Source organism: Chinchilla lanigera, unplaced genomic scaffold (genome assembly GCF_000276665.1).
Source record: "Chinchilla lanigera isolate Chin_1 unplaced genomic scaffold, ChiLan1.0 scaffold00036, whole genome shotgun sequence".
Lineage (NCBI taxonomy): Eukaryota > Metazoa > Chordata > Mammalia > Rodentia > Chinchillidae > Chinchilla > Chinchilla lanigera.
The window spans coordinates 20180027-20199877 of NW_004955437.1; the positions used below are offsets into that span (position 1 = coordinate 20180027).

General features: G+C 53.0%; 1 protein-coding gene across 1 annotated transcript in view; it reads right to left on the bottom strand.

The window, feature by feature from the left end:
• Unc5b (unc-5 netrin receptor B) overlaps nt 1-19851 on the bottom strand; it is a gene marked incomplete at its 5' end in the record, with an annotated part of 78882 nt that extends 59031 nt beyond the window's left edge. Inside the window, 1 exon segment of the mRNA XM_005390040.2 lies at nt 19397-19851. Coding sequence (XP_005390097.1) covers nt 19397-19475 — 79 coding nt within the window.

A 19851-nucleotide genomic window follows, 5' to 3' on the forward strand; every position in this document is an offset into this window, starting at 1 on the left:
CGGAAGGGGGCTGAGGTGCCCACCCCCTGGGAGGGGGACCTGAACTGGTGGTGCCCCATTGAAGCTGTGAGACTCTGGCCAAGTTTTTTGACCAGCTCCAGCTTGGAGCCCTCACCAGCTGCAGAGAACAGTGCCCTACACCAGCTGCTGGGATCCTCAGCAAGGTACCATCTAGAAAATGCCAGTTGGGAAGGGCATGTTCTGCCTCAGGTGTGGAAAGCCGGTTTTCGGATGGGGCCTTGTGTCCGCAGGGTGATCCACAAATCACAGGACTTCACAGTACGGAGATGTGGTAGGTGAACAGGCCTGGCCAGAAGGAGGGGCAAAGGTGAGAGATGGCTGGAGACTCCAGCTTTTCCGGGCTGTTATTCTGGGCAACTTTTTATTTATTCATAGGTTGGGGATGCGGCTTAGCATCTGTCAGCTCAGTATTTATTACAGGCACATCAGCCTTGTTCCGCAGACCCTGTGATGGGTCTGGCAGAGGACCTCCTTCCCCCACCTCCTCACAGCCAAGATGCATTGGAAAACCTGCAAGAGAGAGCTGCAGGCCCCACCTTCCCGAAAGAAGCCAAAGCCAACTCTCGGTTTATCTTCAGGGAAACAGAGGCCTGCAGAAGCAGGCTAGCTCAAGGTCACAGGGCAAATGGTCCTTGATTCTTGATTTCTCAGCTTTCAGGCCACCAGATGAGACATATGTCCTGGGAGTAAAAATACCCTAGACCACATTTAGAGATGTGACACTGACCTGCCTGCTGGTTCCAGCCAGATGCAGGCAGAGCTGGATATAAGTTCACAGCTTTGTGTGCAAAGTACCCAAACTCCCCGTGCCTCAGTTTCTCAATACTCAGCACAAGCAAAGTTATCAGACCCACTCACAGCCTGGCTGGGAGGATTGCAGGAAACACCAGGGAAATTATAAAGTCCCGCACAACTGGAATTTGTTTATTCATTTACTGGCTGCATGGGCTGGACTGGGCAGAACAGAGGCAGGAGGGGACTGATGTCTGCCCATGATCATCAAATCCCTTTCTTGTCACAGCTTCTAAGGAAGGCAGGAGGCAACTAATAAATCAGCAGCAAGAGCCCCTTATTAGCTGGCTGACGACATGTAAATGACCCAGTGCAATGCTGGGGGTGCCAACTGGCGGAACTTGTGGCGACGTCATACGCCATCCGGCTCCAAGCCTTCCAGCAGCCTGAGGTCAGCTCACAGATCAGTGGTACCTCCCCCACCAGCCACGTGCTGAGCCAAGAGGAGCCTGGCACTGCCAGGGCTGGGGCTGGGCCACTAGCTCGGATTCTGCAAGTTCCTCCTCCCTCAGGCACCACCCCTCAGTCGCTTCTCCTCCAGCCCCCTCTGACTGTGTGTCAGAACAGCATTCCCCCATGAGCACAAGATTGCTGCTTCTCATATAACACATAAGCTGTGGTGTGAACTTCTGGTAAATGAAGATCTTATTTAAAACTATGTGCTATCAGGGGAGGAGAAGAGACAGGTTCCAACACAGTTCAGCTGTCTTGCCAGAAAAAGGTGCTTGGGTTGTTGGTGCCCAGGGCCACCAACCCCGGAAGTCATCAGAGAATCTCCACTCACCTACAAGGGTATTGTTTTCCCAGGAGGGTTTGGTGAGACAAACACCCGATGGGCAATTGAGTTTGCCTTGTAGAACACACAGTAGGTTAACTTTGCAGGGCTCTCCAAGAATGGCAGAAATTGGGATCAGAGAGCTTTGGACATCACCTGATCCTGGGATCTTTACCTTATCTGCGCAATAGAAAACAGAAAGGTCCCAATGCCCACGCCTGGCCTTACAACCCACTGAGTCAGAGCCTCCAGGTAGACCTAAGTGCCAGGTGATCTATTGTTCAGCTAAGGTTGAGAAACAGCAACCTAGAATTACCTGAGGTGATTTGTCAAAGCCTGTATGCCCAAGCCTGGCCCAGACCCCCAAAACCTGACTCTTAGGTACAATGTTGGTTATTTACTGAGGATGCACTCTGTACAGGGCATGGTTCTGGGCATCAGGGGTACATTATGGAGTGTGTGGCAAGGTCCTGCTCTCCTGGCATGGGGAGCCAGGTGCTAAGCCAGCAAACACCTATGTTGGGTACACATAACAATCCTGATGGTAGTAGCGAAGTGAAAGAGCACAGGTTAGGGAGTGCTCTCTGAGGAGGGGATGTTTGAGCTGAGATCCGGAGGATAAGAAGGGGCCGGCTGTGGCAAGTCCAGGGGGACAGCACTCCACGAAGGGGCACATTCACTGATATGGGACGCACGCTCGTTCCTGTGAGCACAGACCCCACTCTTGCCAATCTGCTACTGCTCCATGTTTAAGAGTGCCTGGCTGGACCGGAAATGCTTGGGACAGGCCAGTGGTTGTCACAGCTGCCCCTTCAGTCCCTCAGGAAGTTCTACTGGCTGTTGGGCTCAGAGAACTTTAGACAACATAGAGCTGAAGGCTGTAAGGAACATGAACTCACTATTCCACCCCTCTCATTGAACAGGGTGGGGAAACTGAGGCTCAAAGGTGGAAAGCAATCTGCTTGGATGTGGCATCTCAGCCCTGAAAGGGTTAAACAGGGCAAGGACTTCCCCCACGGAGCTTACTGGTTGCTGTCAAGCCCATTGTCCCTCCACCTCCAAATGCCAGTTGCCTGTTGCTCTCCCTGTAAATAACCTGGTGTGTTCCAGCCAAGGTTCAAGCCTAGGACACACCCAGGGGGCGGGGCTGGGGGAAAGCCTTTCCTCTCACACTGGGGAGCCCATCAAAGGCCAGACAGAATGGTGCCAGATAAGGCCATGGAATTTGGAATTTGGTGGGATCTGGAATTTCCCTTATAGGGAAGACTGGCCCCAGCTGTCCCTCCACAGGAGCATCCAGGGGGGAGTATGATACACTCCGGGCACGGAGGGTGGCTCAGGTACCCGGGGTCAAAGACCTGATGGGCACAGAGGGCAGAGCGAAGGTGGCTGGGTGTCTTTAGAATGTCCCTGCCCAGGAGAGGCGAGCTGGGTCACTGGGTCACTAGGTAGAGTGACTACTGAAATTAATTTCTAACTTGGCCACTGGCCTGTCCTGGCTTAGCCCTGATTTCCACCTTTGTGGTGTGGTCTGGCCCACTTGGTTCCAGCTTTGCTGAATGTCTGGGAGCAGTAGCTTCCTTCTCTGTGCACAGGATGGAGGGGAACACTTCCTTACGCTCTCTGCCCAATCAGAGCTACAGCCGCTGCTCCTACTCCCCTGCTGAGGGGAAACAGGGTACCCTCTCAGGATAATCCAGAATAGTCTAGAATGCTTCTGTTCTTTATCTTTCTCAGTCACCAACTTGCAGCAACAGAGTCAAAGTGCTGGTGTGGGTGAAAATTCAGACAGCAACATTACCACTCCCAGGAGGTAACACAGGCTGGTCACCCTCTTCCCACATCTGCCTCAGCTCCTCCAGCTGTAAAAGGGGAGCAGAAACACTCTGGGAACATCACAGGACTGGCGAGCAGCTCAGAGCTGACTCACAGGTATTTCTGCATGAGGTGCTCTGTGCCACGAGCAGATACCACCCCGATACAGGGAGAGGGCAGGAAAGCCAGAGACACCATGATTCTCATGCCAACTGTCACCCAAGCCAACGGGACACTGTGCCCTCACTTGTCCCTCCCAAGGGTTTATCACTCATCTTCCTCTTGCTGGGACAAAACACCTGACCTCTGGGCTTATAGGAAGAGAACTTCATTTTGGTTCACGGTTTCAGTTCCTGGTTGGTTGCTCCCAGGCAGAAACAGCAGGGCGGAAGGACCTGGCGGAGCAAAGCTGCTCAACTCACGGCATCTAGGAAGCAGAGGGCAGAAGAGCCCAAGAGGAAGGGCAGGGACAAGATGCAGCCCCCAAGGTCAGGCCCTGTGACCCATGCACTCAGCAGTTTAATCTCTTAGGCACCTCTTAGGCCAACCCAGTTGACGAGCAAGATTAACCATTCCTAAAGTCTACCAGGCTGCAGTGCCTGAAAAGCTCTGAGGACGGCACGTCCTGCTGCAGGAGCACTAGAATTCCCTAGAAGAAGCCTTGGAAAAGAAGCTCAGGGAAGTGAGGTGAAGATACCCTAAGCGGGGGATTTCTGTTCCACTGCCCTTTGCAGTAGAGACCAGGGCCTCCGGGGAATGGGCAAGTGTGCTGGTCCAGTGGGCCAGGATGGGCAGGAGGAGGATGGCTTGCTCCAAGTTCCCAGTGCCCCCACCCTGGAAGACCCAGACCCTCAGCCAGCCCTGCCCCTCTCCTGCAAGCCCACAGGATCCGGGTGGGTAGAGGGCACTGTCAAGGGTGTAATAAACAATTTATTAACTGGCAGGCAGAGTTCCCAGGCTGGGAGCACGGCCTTCTGGGAATCTTACCTTCCACTGGCTTGTCAAGGCCCCTTCTGCTCTGTGGAGTGCCCGAGGTCTGGCTCAGCCCCTCCCTCCTGGGCCTCACTGAACCCCCTGGGGCTGCACTGAACACACTCGCCCGGCCACCCTTAAAATGGCAAGGGGCTGAGTTACGCTGGCTGGGACTGGCCAGTGGGAAAGCACAGTCTGTCCATCGGCTGGCAGCTCTGCATACGAGCACAGTCAGGCTGGTGGAGGAGTCTGTACTTCACCACGCAGGTCCAAGTTCTTGGTTCACTCAGCGCCCAATCACTCCACACGTAATCACCAAGCATCCAACACTTCCTGGAATGTGAGGGAAGCACTTAGAGGGAAAGACCTGCCCCTGCCTTGGGGAGTGGCTATGGGTTGGGCTCATCGAGGAGCATAGTTAAACCAGACCGGGCTCTGGCACTAACGGCTGGGAGATTTCGGCAGGTCACTTCGCTTGCCCAAGCCCCCACCCCGCACTCTTCTGCCAACATCTTCTTTCTCCCCAGGGTCATCACAAGGCCCAAACAGGACAGCACATGCAAAATGACCAACGCGGGCGCACAGTGGGCCTGGTAGTGTTCCTTGTGTTCTCAGGCTCGAATGGGTGGCAGGCCAAGGCCTCAGAGGGCCTACAATACACCTGGCACACAGGTGAAGGCCCTGTGGATGGACTCTTACGTCAGGGTGACAGTAAGTGAAGCAGCTCCTTCAGCATCTTCCGAAGCTCTGTAATGAATGGAAGTGTGTGTGTATGTGTGTGTGTGTGTGTGTGAGAGAGAGAGAGAGAGAGAGAGAGAGAGAGAGAGAGAGAGAGAGACAGAGAGACAGAGAGACAGAGAGACAGAGAGACAGAGAGAGACAAGGGACTGGAAAAGCAGGACTCACTGAAGACCCAAAGAGCCACTTGCAGATCTTATATGTAAATGACAAATCAAGTTATACCGCACAGTAGGCAAAGCCCTTTATGTAGATGTGAACTAACTGTCACATGTCAGTCCCACCTCCTATCACGAAGAAAGTGGTGTGGAATTCATTATCATCGTCTTACAGAAGAGGAAATTGAGTCCAGCAGGCTGAAGGGATGAGCTCAGGACTAACAGAGGCAGAAGCCACCATCCATACTGGAGCAGCTCAGGGAACCTGGCCCAGGACCAGGCTTGCTGCTTGGATCCATGAGCAGAATGGGGAGGATCCTCTGAGAGGACACAGGGTGTATTTAGGAGGCCAAGACCAGGGCTGGGGCTAGAGTTGAGTGGTAGAGCACTTGCCTAGCAGGTGCAAGGCCCCGAATTCCATCTCTGGTGCATAAACATGCAAAACCATTTACAGATAAGAAAAAGGTGTCTTTCAAGTCTTTCTCACAAAAGGGAGCATGTCGACCTTGCTTCTTTTATCTGTAAGTCCTAGAAGTCTCTCTATATCAGTCCACTGAGAGCTTTAGCATTCCTTTTCACAGCTGTGTGGTACTCCTATCTGAGGGTGTACCACTGTTTATTCATGTACTTCCTTAAGGCATTCAGGCTATTTTCAGTATTGCAGTGAGTAACCCTGTGTACCTGTATTTTTGTATGAAGAAAGTATACCTTCAGGGAAGATTGCTAGAAAGTGGGATTGTGGAGTTGAAAAGTAAGTGTGCACAGTGGTACCTTGGTTCACCAACGCTTTCCTTTCAAACAAAAGTGGGAAAATTTTGTTTCTGTTTGCAAATTCTACATCAGATGACAAATACAACTGTGATCATCTTTCTCACACAAACGTAAACATGGTCATCTTTTCCAAAATCATGGAAAAAATTTAGTTCGTGAACCGAAGCACCACTGTGTATGCTTTTGTTAGGTTTCACCCAATTTCCAATCCAAAAGGCTGGACCAATTTGCCTTCCTACCAAAGATGTCTGAATGTTCCGTCCTCCACATAGTCCTGATGTATAATGTCCTCCAGTCTGATAAGTGAGAAACTGTATCACATGTTTTAATTATTTGTGACATTAGGGATTGAACCTAGGGCCTTTGCATTAAGCTACATCCCCAACCTTTCTAATTCTTTTTTTTTTTTTTTAATTTTGAGATAGGATCTTGTTATGTAACCCAGGCTAGGCTTAAACTTGCAATACTCCTGCTTCAGCCTCCTGAGCCACAAAGATTACAGCTGTATACCACCATGCCCAGCTCACAAGTTTGTGTTAAGTGGTACTTTACTACAAATGAGTTTGAAAGTCACTGTTGTATATTTTTTTGTGAGTTGTTTGTGTCTTTATTCTCATCTTTCTATCAGGTTTTGATCCTTTAATATGAGAGACCTTTATATACCAGGACTTTATATACACTTTTGCCCTTTGTATGTGGTTTGTATATGTTACAAGATATTTTCTTTCAGTTTGCCAAATATGTAGCCTATTGACTGTTTCTCGTACCGGGGATTGAAGTTAGGGCCTTTTGCATGCCACCATTGAGCTATATTCCCAGCCCAGTAGGTAGTCAGTAAAGTATACTGCAAACCAATTTTAAAAAAAAAAAAAAAAAAAAAAAAAAAAATGTATGTACTAAAAATGATCAAACTTTTATTTTATTGCTTCTGGCTTCTGAATCATTTTTAAAAAGCCTTTCCTGACCCTGAGGCAGCAAGGTCTTAAGGAGGAAATCACCTATGTTTTCACTCAGTAGTTGGATCCCTATTTGCAGTCTGGCCCTAATCCATCTGCAGTTTATTTCTCTGTACAACGTGAGACACACATCAAAGTTTACCTTTCTCCAAATGGCCATGCAGTTGCTCCAGCATTATTAAAAAGTCTGCCTTTACCCCAATGACCTGAGAAACTGCTTTCGTCATGTACATTTGGGTCTAATTCTGGACTTTCTGTTATCTATTTGCTAATTCATGTACTATGCCACATGGTTTAAATTACAGAGGCATTATCATGTGTTTTACTCTTTGGTAGGGATAGTTTTACTTGTTCTTTAGCCTCCTCTTATGCTTCTAATTGATTTCTCCTGCTTAATTGCATTGACTAATGGCTCTAGCTGAGAAGGGACCCGTCTATCACTGACCTCAATGGAAATGACTATAGTGTCTTCCTCATAAACAAGACTCTGCCTTGAGGACAAGGAGATCTATATATATTCTCATAGTGCTAAGATATATCCCTTAATTCTTATTTTCTTGAGTGCTTATGCCATGAGTAGGTGTAGGATTTTGTCCAAAGTGTTTTCAGCCTCTATGGGAAAATCATATGATTGTTTCCTTAAGTTCATTAATAATGATGTATGTCTCTAATTTGGCCTATGTTATCAATGTTAATGGAGTAATTACGGGGAGGGTACTTAGGACTAAACCCAGAACGTTTGCACCCCCAGCCTCCCCTGCTTTTGAGACAAGGTCTCACTAAGTTGTTCATGATGGGCCTGAACCTGCAATCCTTTTGCCTTCCTTCCAGAATGCTAGAATTACAGGCCTGTACCACCTGGTTTAGATCCTTAATGGGTTAATTTTGAACCAAATTTGCATGCCTGGAATAAATCAGATTTAATGAGGATGTATTATTTTATGTATGTATTATTCTGAAAGACAGAATGCAACTGGACACCAATGATCACAGCCAACATTATGGAACCTTTTCTCTGTCCCCCATGAGTGACATGATTCAGTCTTTAGGTGGCCATGTGAAGCAGTATTCATTATTCCCATTTCTCAGATAAAGAAACTGACACCACAATGGCAACATCATCTAGTCACCAGCACACTGCTAACAAGTGAAGGAGACAAGATTACATCTTGGGTGTCAAGGATTCCAAAGACTAATGATATGTGGGAGGTGTTACTCAGAAGTGGGAAGGGGAAGACAGGTGGGAAGTTAGGAAAGGGACCCTGTCCCTGCTTCCCAGAAGGGTACATGGTCCTCCTTAACCCAGCTCAGGCTCAGCAGAGAAACGGCGTGAAAGTGTAAGGGGCCATCAGCAGGCAGTGTCAGAGGGACATCCTACAGCCGGCTGGCAGGGAAGCAAGCAGTCCTCAAGACTACCTGGCCCCATCCCCTCCTCGGCCTTTCCTTCTCAGACTCCAGACATGCACATGCAGTGTGGAGAACGAAGTTTGTCCCAGGTGGGCTGGAAGGAGACAGGAGCAGAGGAGAGAACGCTGAGCCCGCCCTCCTGCCTGCCCCAATTTCTAAGAATGCATCACCAGCCTCGGCTTATAGAACCTCCAGCGGGCGTGGCAGATGGTGTGCTGGCCCAGCCTGCATTTAAGCAGGCACTGACACTAACTGTCCCTGACGTGGCACCCGGGCATCTCTGGTCTGGAGTGCTGGACATGTGGCAAGGCACCGAGAGGGATGGGAAGTGACCCAAACTTTCTGTCATTTGGCTCTATAGCCATGGCTGACCAGGCACAGGGAGAGGCCAGGGCTCAGCCATCGGCGGGCAGTAGGCAGGTTCCAGTCTGGAAATGGAACATGGGTCCGGTTCCAGTTTGGAAATGGAACATAAGTCCCTCCTCGCCGTTCCCCAGCTACCATGCTTAGGAGGCACTGCAGTCCCTGTGGTCACAGATCACAGCCTTTCAGGGTTTGGTGGACAGATGCCAAAGCAGCTCGCTGGTGCTTTAACAGTTGGCCCTTGCTGGCATTCTGCTTCATTTATTCCCTTTGCTGATAGGTAAATTGAGGCTCAGAGCAAGTGAGTGATTTGCCCATCCCAGAGGGGCAGGCTTGGAAGGGAGGGAGGGTAGCCCATGATTTGCAGGCAGATTCCCTTCCAGGATAGGAAACTGATTTTTACTGACTTTGCCCAGTTCATTTAATCTCCCCTCCAGCCAATCAGGGGCCTCTTTACAGCAAGACGCAGGCTCAGGAATCTGCAGTTAGCAATGGAGCCAGAGCTTGAACCCAAGCTTTATAATTCCAGGATGGATCCTGTTTATTTGGACAAAAGCATGAGAGAGGGCAAAGGATTGGTCCAATACCATCCAGCAGAGGAGTTGCATAGTGAGGATTACAGTTCAGGCTTTCTAATTCTTAGTTCAGGGCTTTTTCTGTCCTTCCTTTCTTCCTTCCCTCCTTTGCTCCCTCACTGCCTCCCTTCCTTTCTTCTTTCATGCATGTGTATGTGTGTACGCAAGTGTGTGTGCCCACATGTGCGCATGCATGCAGGTGAGTCTGTCCAGAGGAGGGATGGACCAGCTGGAAAATGCGAGGCCAGATCATATGTGCAGTAGGTTCACAGTGCCCAGCTCTGGCTGTCCTGGGCTTCCAGGCAGGAATTCCAGATCAGCCTGTGGCAGGGACTCCTGGCAGGGGTCAGTGGTCACCCAGCTGTGAAGGCAGAAGCTGGGCCAGGCTTAGCGCTGCCTCAGCCAAGGGCCTGGGGATGTTTAATCTCCCGGGGATGCTTTGTGAATGTTAGTGCTGGACGTGGTGCCAGGGAACGCTTGTGCAGCCAGACCTTGTGGCCAGATCGACTCTCCTGCACCAGGCCCGGCTCCTGCCACGAAGCCGGTGGCAGTTGCTATGGAGGATAGGCACTCGGAGTTGGCCCCAGCCACCAGCCTGCAGATGTACCCTCTTGGCCCACCCCTGCTCACAGGCTACATGCCCGTGTCTGCGCAAGGGGCATTCTCTGGGACCATTAGCAGTGATCAGTGGGCTTAGGCATGTGAACAGGAAACAAACATTTAAAAGGGCCTAGACCATGTGCTTTGTGTGGGCCACCATGCTTTCCTCACACCAGGGCACTGGAGTGCAAAACTGGATTAATTCCTGTGGTTCCACTGCCTTAGGGAAGGGGCTCTGACCACTGAGGACTTGGCTCTGACTTCCGCTGTGCTTGGCAAAAGTAAGCGCTTAGAGAAAGGCAACAAGAACGAGCGCAGCCAGTGAGGGGAACAGAAAAGCAGGCGGGGAACCAGCAGAACGACGGGACTCTCCTAATCCTTTGGTTACTCATCCACACCAGCAAGTCCACATGCAACAGGGACAGATCACGCCTCGCTCCTGGGTGGGTGAGGCCTGAACCTGGGTTCTTCATCCCGCATCCTGCATGTGCTGAGCGTCGTGTTGGTGCCAGGGACATGCAAGTAAGCACATCAGACTGAGCCTCCCTCGTTAACTTAGTGTCCCTGCTGCTCTCGTCTCCTTCCTCTAGGGACCCTGGCATGTGACAAGGGCAAGGGGAGGGATGCTCCCTACAAGTGCTCCCTAGGAGGGCTCTGCTCCCTTGGTCTCCAACACATCTGCCCTACTGTGACCCAAAATGACCAAAGGCGGGGTGGGGGCGGGGCCGGGAACAACTTTCCTGGAATTTCTGACTCCACTTCTTGTAAGCTCCGCATCTCCATGGGTGCCCAGGCCCCAGGCTGGCTGGCTGGACGCCTCTGATCACATTACCAGGCTGCCTTCCTTCGGCTCTGTCTCCTGATGCCGGTAATGCCTCCAGACGCCACTTGGGGCCTCCGGGGGCTTCAGGCTCCAGGGATGGCAGCAGGAGAAGCTCCACTCACTGTGGGGCCAGGCTGGCAGGGTGAGCACCAAGAGCAGAGCAGCCTCTTTCCTCTTCCTGGCTCTTTCCCTGGCTCTCTGACCAACTCAGATGTTGCTCCCAGGAACTCTCTGTTCCCTTGTGCTCTTGCTCAGAGACTAAAGGCCCAGCCCCCTCCTCCATGGGTCAGCCAGATGGGTGGCCACGACAGGAAGCAGAGGAAGGCACCGGAAATTGGTGGAGGGCCCCATGCCTGGTTGGCTCTGGTCACACTGCCCCTTCTCCAGGGAGGGAAGCTGGAATGCAGAGAAGTGGGGTCCCTTGACACAGGCATGGGAAGATTCAAGTTCTATTGAGCCTAAAGCTTTGGGCTCTTTTGGGTACTAAGAAGAGACCCTGGCCTCAGAAATCTTGCTTCCAAGGAGCACCTACCCTCTCCTGCCCCACTGCTACTTATCTCTCAAGGACCACTCAAGCTCCATCCTTTCCTCCTGTGGGAATTCTTCCCTGATCACCCAGGTCCACAAGAGCAACATCATAGGCATTTCCTGTCACACCACCCAATACGAGGCATTGATGATGATGGTGAAGGCTACTGAGCACTTTAGAATGTGCCAAGCACTTTTATGCACTATTGTATTTATCCCTACAACAATCTGACGAGACTGGTGCTAGGAACTTCAAACTTTCACATATGAGGAAACGAAAGCTGAGCGAGGATAAGCAACTTGCCATAGGACACACAGCTAGATGGCAGATACTCGGATTTGAACCTAAATTGCCTGACTATATAGTGTGTCCTCTAAACAGGCCTGGACCCCTCCCAGAACATATAACTTGGGCTGTTTTTGAAGGGGCTCCTCTCTGTTGCACCACCACGCCCTCTCCTTGAACTCTAGTATTGCAGGCCTGGCACATGGCTCATACTTTAGAAAGTCACACAAAGCCTATCCATTCTTCAAGGGTCAGCCGGAAGCTCTGCCCATCTCTGCCCCGCTGGGCAGGCACATGCTCAGCAAATGAATGTGCAGGGCTGGGTCAGTGTTCTGGTATCCGGGACGACCCGGGTTCCTTAGCTCCCATGCCGAGAGGTGAGTGATCTGGGCAGTCTGTTCCCATGACACCCTTCCCAGGGGCCCTAAGCCCTGGTGGGGCGCAGAGGTGGGGGCCTAGCACCCAGGCTGCCTTGCCAGTAGGTGGAGTCCTTCTCTGCCTCCTGGGGCTCAATCTTTGAGGCAGGAGATGTGTAGGGAGCAGGAAAGGGGGACTGAGGTCCTGAAGGGTGATTTACAGCTTGAGACAGAGACACACACACACTTTCTCTCTCTCTCACTCAGGGCCCATAATGTGCACAAGGGCATTCCAGTCAATATATTGACTTTCTGGAGGGGCCTCTGCAAACATGAGTGGTTCTGGGCCTTAGCTACCTTTATCTCTTGCTGGTTGCCGGGGCCTCTTCAGATGGAACCCAACGGAAAACCACATAATCATAAAGGATCAGCCTCCCACCTCTCCTGGACTCCAAATTTCCAGAGACCAACCAACCTTGACTCAGAAAGGGAAAGGCACTGGTCCAAGGTCACAGAGCAGAGGAAGGGCAAGGGCCGGTCTTAACTCTTATGCCAGGAACTGCTGGTCAGCAGGCCCCGAGCCTTGCCACTTGTTCCTCCCCCGACTTCAGTCCCTTGGAGGACGGCAACTCTGACCCTGCCTGGCAAGGCTTCTCCTGAGCCAAATGTACTCCAACAGTCCCAGCGGCCACCGTGTGCTGGGCACTGTGCTAAAGGCTTTATTGTACGTTGTTCATCTGAGCCTCAAAGGATCCTACGAGGATGTCATGATTATTCTCATTTTGCAGATGAGAAACTGAGGCATAGCAGTTAGGTGAGTCACCCGAGAGGACCAAGTTAGTAAGTGGCCACACTGGGAGGCTATGTTAACCCTCTCACAATTCCGGCTGGCCTGGTCCTGCCCCCACGCCCCTGAGGAGTGTCTGTCAATAGGGGTGTGCCCAGGGCCTGGGGCACGGAGTGATGGCCAAGAAGCCCTGGCCTCTGACTGGCTCCTGGAGTGGTTGGGCACGGAGTCCTTCCTGGCCTTCTTCCCCACTCTGAGTTTTTGGGGAGCAAGGCAGAGGTGAGAAATACCTCCCCACATGGGGCCTGCTGGTGCTTCACAGCTGCTTTCCCTCCCCAGCCCCTTGCTGGGGCCCTAGCCCAGAGAGCAACGGGGCAAAGCCCCAAGGCCACTCATTCAGTGGAACTGGGATGGGGGGCAGAAATGGGGCCCGGGGCAGTTCCCTAAGGATCGGAGCCCACCCTGCATAGGCAGCCAGTCGGAATGCTGGCAGAGCCACACTCCCCATGGTGAGAGAGTTGGGGGTGACATGATGGCCACGTGCCCCAGGTATCCAGCCCGCCCCCACCCCATCCTCTCCAGGAAACGTTCTGGGAAAGGCAGAAAGGAGCCACGCCTGGCTCACAGCACTGCCGCCAGGAAGCCCGAGGCTCAGGAGCTTCGCCCTCCGCTGTGCTCTGCTCCTCCTCACACCGGCTGCTGCTTTGGGCTGCCTCTGAGACTCTTGGAATGTCATTTAACATTTCTGAAGTGCACATCAGCGCAGCCCATAACGGTGGACTTAAGGGCTGAGCCCAGGGCAGTCCCGCCTCTCCAGCTTCCCAAGCGGGCATCCACTTCACCAAGGGGCCCTTTGCGGGGCAAAGTGAACCCCTCACCCCCACCATAAAAGGACTCTATAGGCTGGAAAACAGCACGTGCATTGGCAGGGCTAGGACTTTCTTGTAGGTCTCGCTGCCTCTGGACCACATCTTACCTTGGAGTTATTCCTCAGTGTGGACAGAACTGGGAAGGCTGGGAAACCCTTCTGTGATCCCGGAAGCAGAGTCCAGTGTGTGTGTGTGCACGTGTGTGTACATGTGCTGTGTGTATTCATGTCGCCTTTCTTTCAATTGTTTCCACCCAAAGCCTCAGGCTCCAGCCCTGCCTACCGCTACTGCCCCACCTGCCTGGGAGCTGCTCTCTATCAGGCTACCCCTCAGCCGAGCTCTGCACGCCCCTCTTCAGCAAATTCCAGAGGACACCTCAGCCACCCCTGCTCCTTTCTTGAGGGAGATGAACAGATGCACAAGGACCCAGGTCACACAGCAGACTTCCACAGGCTCTGAGTAAGATGGGAGCAGACTATGGAGGCCCTGGATGGGACCCCCTGACCTGGGAGCAGCAGCCTAACCTAAGCTAGGTTCAGGCCCATCTAGGGCCTCTGTCCTGGTCTCTCCACAGCCCCGGAACCCACTTCAAGCAGACCTATCCTAAGGCCCTCAACAGGGGGACGTCCTGCCACCCTCCTAACTAGGACTGGTTTCCTAGGATTGGTTTCCAGCCACACCCTGCTTACAGACAGCCCAGGCAGGTGCACACGGGTCAAACCCAGGTCTCCTCAGGGCAATGGGTCAGGGTCCCCGTGAAAAGGAATCCCCAGCAGATTACAAAGCAGGTGTTTCCCAGGCTTGGGGTGACTCACTGTCCCCCATTACATATACCTATTTATACACAAACACCACCACCTGGACTATAAGGCCATGTACACACCCACACATACCCCCCCCACACACACATCCTCGTACAACAGCCACAAACCTCAACGCAACCCATCCTTCTGCACACTTAAAATACCCCTACGAGTTGCAGTACCCACCACCCACCCTTCTCTCCCACTTCCTAGTACGCATTCCCTCCCTACACAAACACTCCTTGGTACACACGCTCACACCACAAGACTGCCTTCCCCAGAAGTGAGCGCTGGGTGCAGGGGAAGTTGTGAGGAGCCGGCCGGGGGCAGCCTGTTCCAGGAGGTGAGAAGCAGGGGGCTCTCGAGCTACACTGCGCTGTGCTGCGCGCTCGCTCGAAAATGAGGCGGGAGGCGGTAGCGTTAGAGCTCCCGGGGCTCTAGCAGACTGATTTAGCTCGGCTGGGGAGGGAGGTGGCAAGGAAGAGAGGGAAGAGGGAGATGAGGGGGGGCAAGAGAGAAGGCGGGGAGCAGGGCCACCTCGCACGCAGACTCCAGGTGAGGCAGTGCTAAATCCAGCCCCCAAGCTGCAGAGATGCTAATCAGGAGGCTTTGTCCAAAAGGGTGCATCCAGGAGCTTCTAGCAACCCAGCGCTTTTGGAGAGAAGGAAGAGGGGGGAAAAAGGGAGTGGTGGGGGCCCTAATTTATGCCTGCACTTTAGCAAATTTTTTTTTTTGCTGCTATTAGCATCACCAAAGACCAGCAGCCTAGAGAAAGGAGTGTCCTGGAGACCTGTGACTTAGCGAGCTGCCTGGGCTTGTCCGCAGAGGAGGAGAGGTGGCTGGGATTGCTCTGGGCCAGAGTTCTGATCTATTGGGTCACCAACTCAGTGAAGGGCCACAGTCATTTCAGGGTGCCAGTCTTTTCCCCAAAGCCCCAGACTGGGTGGGCACATCAAAATGCCCAGGAAGTGGTGTCCCAGCCTCAACTCCAGGAATCGAGCAGGGTGGGAAGAATTGTTCCTTCCCGGCCCACTAGAAAAGGCCCTCTGCTTGTATTATTCTAATTACAGTATTTTTAATTTATTTTTTTTAAAAAGAAAGAAAAGCACAGAACGCACTTGTTTGGTTTCATTTTGCCTTCACAGCTTTAATGACTCCATTTGTGGAAGCTGTTTGGGAAACTGGTGAGGAGGAGGAGGAGAAGGCCAGCAATAGTGCCAGCTCAGGCCTGGGTGGCAACATCCCCACCCCCGGAGAGGGGGGCATCTGCCAGGACGGCAGTTTCTTTGGGCCCAGGGCCACCAATCCAGCCTAGGACCCAGATCCTTTGTCCTTTCCTGCAGGTCTCAGTGAGCTACAAGTCATCTTTCCACCTTGATCCAGCTCTGAGGTTCAAAACACTATATTGTAGCCAGCAGGCCCCGAGAAACTCCAGTGCTGTCCTTCTAGGATCACTAACTTTGCTCGCCAATGACTTGGAATGGAAAGGATCCAGTTTGTCTCGTGTCCATCTCCAAAGGCCGAGGCAGCCTACAGTCCTCAGAGGCAATCTCTAGCTCAGGGAAGGGGAGTTGGGCGGCCAAGCTTATCTCAGGCAATAGCCAGGAAGTGGGGTCACAGCATCTTCAGTCCAGGACAAACTCCACAGCCACATGGGCTGGGGAAGGCTTAGGTTCCCAGGAAATAAAAACATCCTGTCCCCAGCTGTACAAATGGGTGCGGAGCCCTACAATGCCAACATTTAGCCCTCGCAGCCCAAGGAAGTTTGGTTTGCAACCTGTCTTCCCTTCTCCAGGTCAGAGAAGTTGCTAAGAGGTCAGGGAGGGGCTGCGGGTTTGGAACCACCTTTGGCCACTAGCCCGGTTTCAGAACATCACTCCAGACCTCTGTCCTGCCTGGCCCTATCTCTCCTGGTTTGCAAAGTGACCCACTTTCACCATCCTGCTACAAGTCTCAGTCTAACCTGGCTATTAAAGCAACCATCAACCATATCTTCAGCAGCCTGCCTGAGGTGGTGCTCCAGTTTGAAGATTTCCTCACCCCGACCACCAGACTGAAGCTTATGAGGATGGAGTTCAAGTTCTGACCCTTACCAGAGTCCCAGGGACCTTGAGAAAGTGGAAAAGCCTGTCTCACAGTTTCAGTAGTTAGATAAGCAGATTGGAAACAAGGGAATTGTTTGGTCCTGCAGAATTCCCTGTTGGGGAACGTGGAGGGGACAGATCTGGAAGAGAGAGATTACAGAGAAATTCCTCCCCTGCAGTGGTACTTTCATGTTAATGAGAAAGCCCATTAAGACACTTGATTTTCCATTTAAGTGAGATGTGTGTTTGCTATAGTGTAGAGGGAGATGAGGACAAGTTACCACACCACACAGGCATAAACACACCAAACAGAGATGCTAGGAAAATGCTGATTTTAATTGCACCTTAAAAAGAAAAAGAAGTATTATCATGACACCTCCGTTCCTTCTCCACCTTCCCAGCCAGAGACCAAGGAAGGGCTCATTGAAAGCTCCAGGAAGGGCTGCGTGGGGAAGCGGAGGGAGTCCCAAGGCCAGCCGGAGCTTTTGAAAGGGCCTCCCCTGGCCAGTCACTTGCTGACATCTTTTTAAGGGTCTGGGGTTTTATGGTTCTAGTTTTGATTTCTCCATCATCAAACTTTGTGGTTTAAAAAAAATTCTCCATGCTGTAAAGGAAGCTCATTGCCATATCCTGGGGATGAGGTGGGGGTAAGAGGGGAGAGGTGTTCCCACTTCACAGGAGTCTGGACACCCCAGGAAAGCTCTAGGTAGGGATAGCCTCTCTCCTACCTCAGCCTGACAGAAGACTCAGGCAGGGGCTGGGCAGGGACTGAAGGAAGGGTCCAGAGTGGCTTGAAACACCTGGCTAAACAACAGACAGGAGCCCTGCATGCAAGTCTGGACTGGTGTCAAGTAAAGGCAAGATTTGGGCAAAACCAGTACTTTGGCCTTGGTTTTCCCCATTGGTGAAATGGGACTCATGATGGATCCATCGGAAAAATACCCCAAAATTCTGAAAGATGCTCTGTGCCCAGGCATTGGAGAAGAAAGGTTGTGTGGGAGGAAGGGGCACATTCTCCTCCCCAAGGCAGATTGCTAAGGGCGGCACATTTGGGCAAAGAAAAGGCTCAGGCCAACCCCGCCAGTTGGCCCAGCTCCAGGCTGGTGGGCAGGCAGCCCCTGCCGTGCTAAGTAATGAGCACAATTCCAACACCACTTCTGCTCGCTAGTGAGAAATCAAAGCCCGGTATTAGAGGCCATTTCTGGCTGGGCACTGGTTCGTGCCCAAATCCATCAAAGCTCTGGGCCTGGGGTTTCTTCTGGGGAAGGTAGGGGTTGGATGCTTTGTTAAGCAGCAAAAGCAGGCCACCCCCAGGCTTCCTGGCCCAGCCCACCCAGCCAGAGAACTCCAGGCCTACAGGGTCTCCTGTCTTTTTCCTAGCTGAGTCCCCCACCCTCACTAAATTTGGTATTTATTCCTGATTCCACTGCCCTGCTGGTACAAAAAAACAGCTTCCCGAGACACAACCCTGCCCATGTAGCATTTACAGAGACTTAACCATAGCCTTCAATCACCTCCTCAAACACCCTCAAAGCAGAAACCAACACCCCAATCCAGCACCTCCCACATCTAACTGCACCCTTTAAAACAAGGCTGGTCATTCAGCAGCTTACCTTCCCCCTTTCCCCTCATTACCTTCCAACTTCAAAACACTGCTTTAAATACCAGAGTCTGCCCAAATCATAATTAACTTGGATCAAATGATTGAGTGTTGTAACTTTACAGCACAGGACTTGGAAAAATAAAAAGTGGGGGATGTACTAAAACGAAGCCCTCACTCCTGGCCGTGGGAATCATTAATTTCAGAGTGAAGGATCTTTGGATATGGGGGGGGGAGCGGATGTCAACATCGCCGAGGAAGATGGGAGGGGGCGGCTACGTCATCTCCAGTTCACTTTCTGTCCCAGTTTTCCTACCGTATTCTGAGAGAGGTCTTCGTGCAGGATATCCCCTTTTGCCCCCATCCCACAGGGTGGCCTCACAGCAGCAGCCAGGCCACCTGCTTGGGTCTGGATACCAGATTAGTTGGCTTCAGTTGGTCCACCACCTTCCCGGGGAGACACAGCTCGCTTAGCGACACATAGTCCAGCTACAGGGCCAGTGAGACACATATACAACCGGGGCGCGAGAGACAGGCTAGGGGCTTTATATTAGGAGCGCACCAAGTCCCTCAACGACTCTTCCCGGGCCCACAAAAGGTGATGTACAGAAGCCAGCGCACCTGGTCAATCCCCGACAGAGAGAATGTCAGTGACCCATTTAAAAGGAATCAGGCAGAAGCACTACGTATCCCAGTCCTCTTCCAACATACACACCAACCTCTAGGAAAAAAAACAACTTGCAACCCGCTGGGACCGAGATCTCAGAAAAGCTGCGTGCGCGGGATTGAGCCCCTCCCCCATCGATAGCCAAAGCCCTGTAACCCGGCCTCCAACTGCCGGTGCGGTACCGGCGCCTCCCGGGCTAGGCAGGTCCCTCGCTCTCTCCCTCCCGTCTGCAGAGTTCGGTTGGGCGGTGCGCAGGAGCCTGTGCTGGCCGGGACTCGAACTAGGAAGTTGCAGGGAACAGAAGCGAGCGCACACCTGGCTCAGAGAGAGACACTTCTTTTCCGCGCTGTCGCCATGCACGCCGGGACTCACGGGTCCGCTGAAGGTGGCTCCAGGCGGAGGCTCAGACCCCGACTCAGGCACTCGTAGAAAGAGTAGCTTCCAGCTTACTCCACCCCACCCCCATCACGGCCCCCAGCGAGTCGGCGGCGCCATCGCCCACTTTGGCGGGGCAGAAAAATCTGCCTTCTAACTTGGGCGTCCTGCCGCTTTCCCGGCGCGCAACGATTCCGCCTCAACTTCGGGGTTGAGCGCAGCAGCAAGGCTCAGGGTCCTCGCATCCCCTGCCCTCAGGCCGGAGCGCTCCTTACCTGCTTGGCTCAGCCTCGGGTCCCAGCAGAGCAGCAACGCCAGCAGCAGCGCGCCCCGCGCTCCGCTCCGGGCCCACATGCTCCCGCGGCCCGGCTCGGGCGCCTCTCCCTCGGGGCTCTCTCCCCGGCCCCAGTCTCGCCGCCGCCGTCGCCGCCGCCGCCGCCTCCTCCTCGCCGTCCTCCCCGGCGCCCGGCCGCGCCAGCCCGTGCCCTCCGTGGGGGCAGCGGCAGCCAGGCTGCGCGGAGGGCCGCCCGGCGCTCGGAACGCGGTGGATGCCCGGTGCCCACTCTGGAGCCAGGCTCCGGCGCGCCCCTACTCTGCGCTCCTTGGGCTGCGGGGCTCCGAGCGCTCCCCGTGCTCCTGCGCCCTGCCTCCGAAGTTGCGCGACTGAAGACGAGTGCGCTCAGTGGCGCTCGCAGCGGCCGGCGCCGCGCTGTCCGAGTGCGAGAGCGCG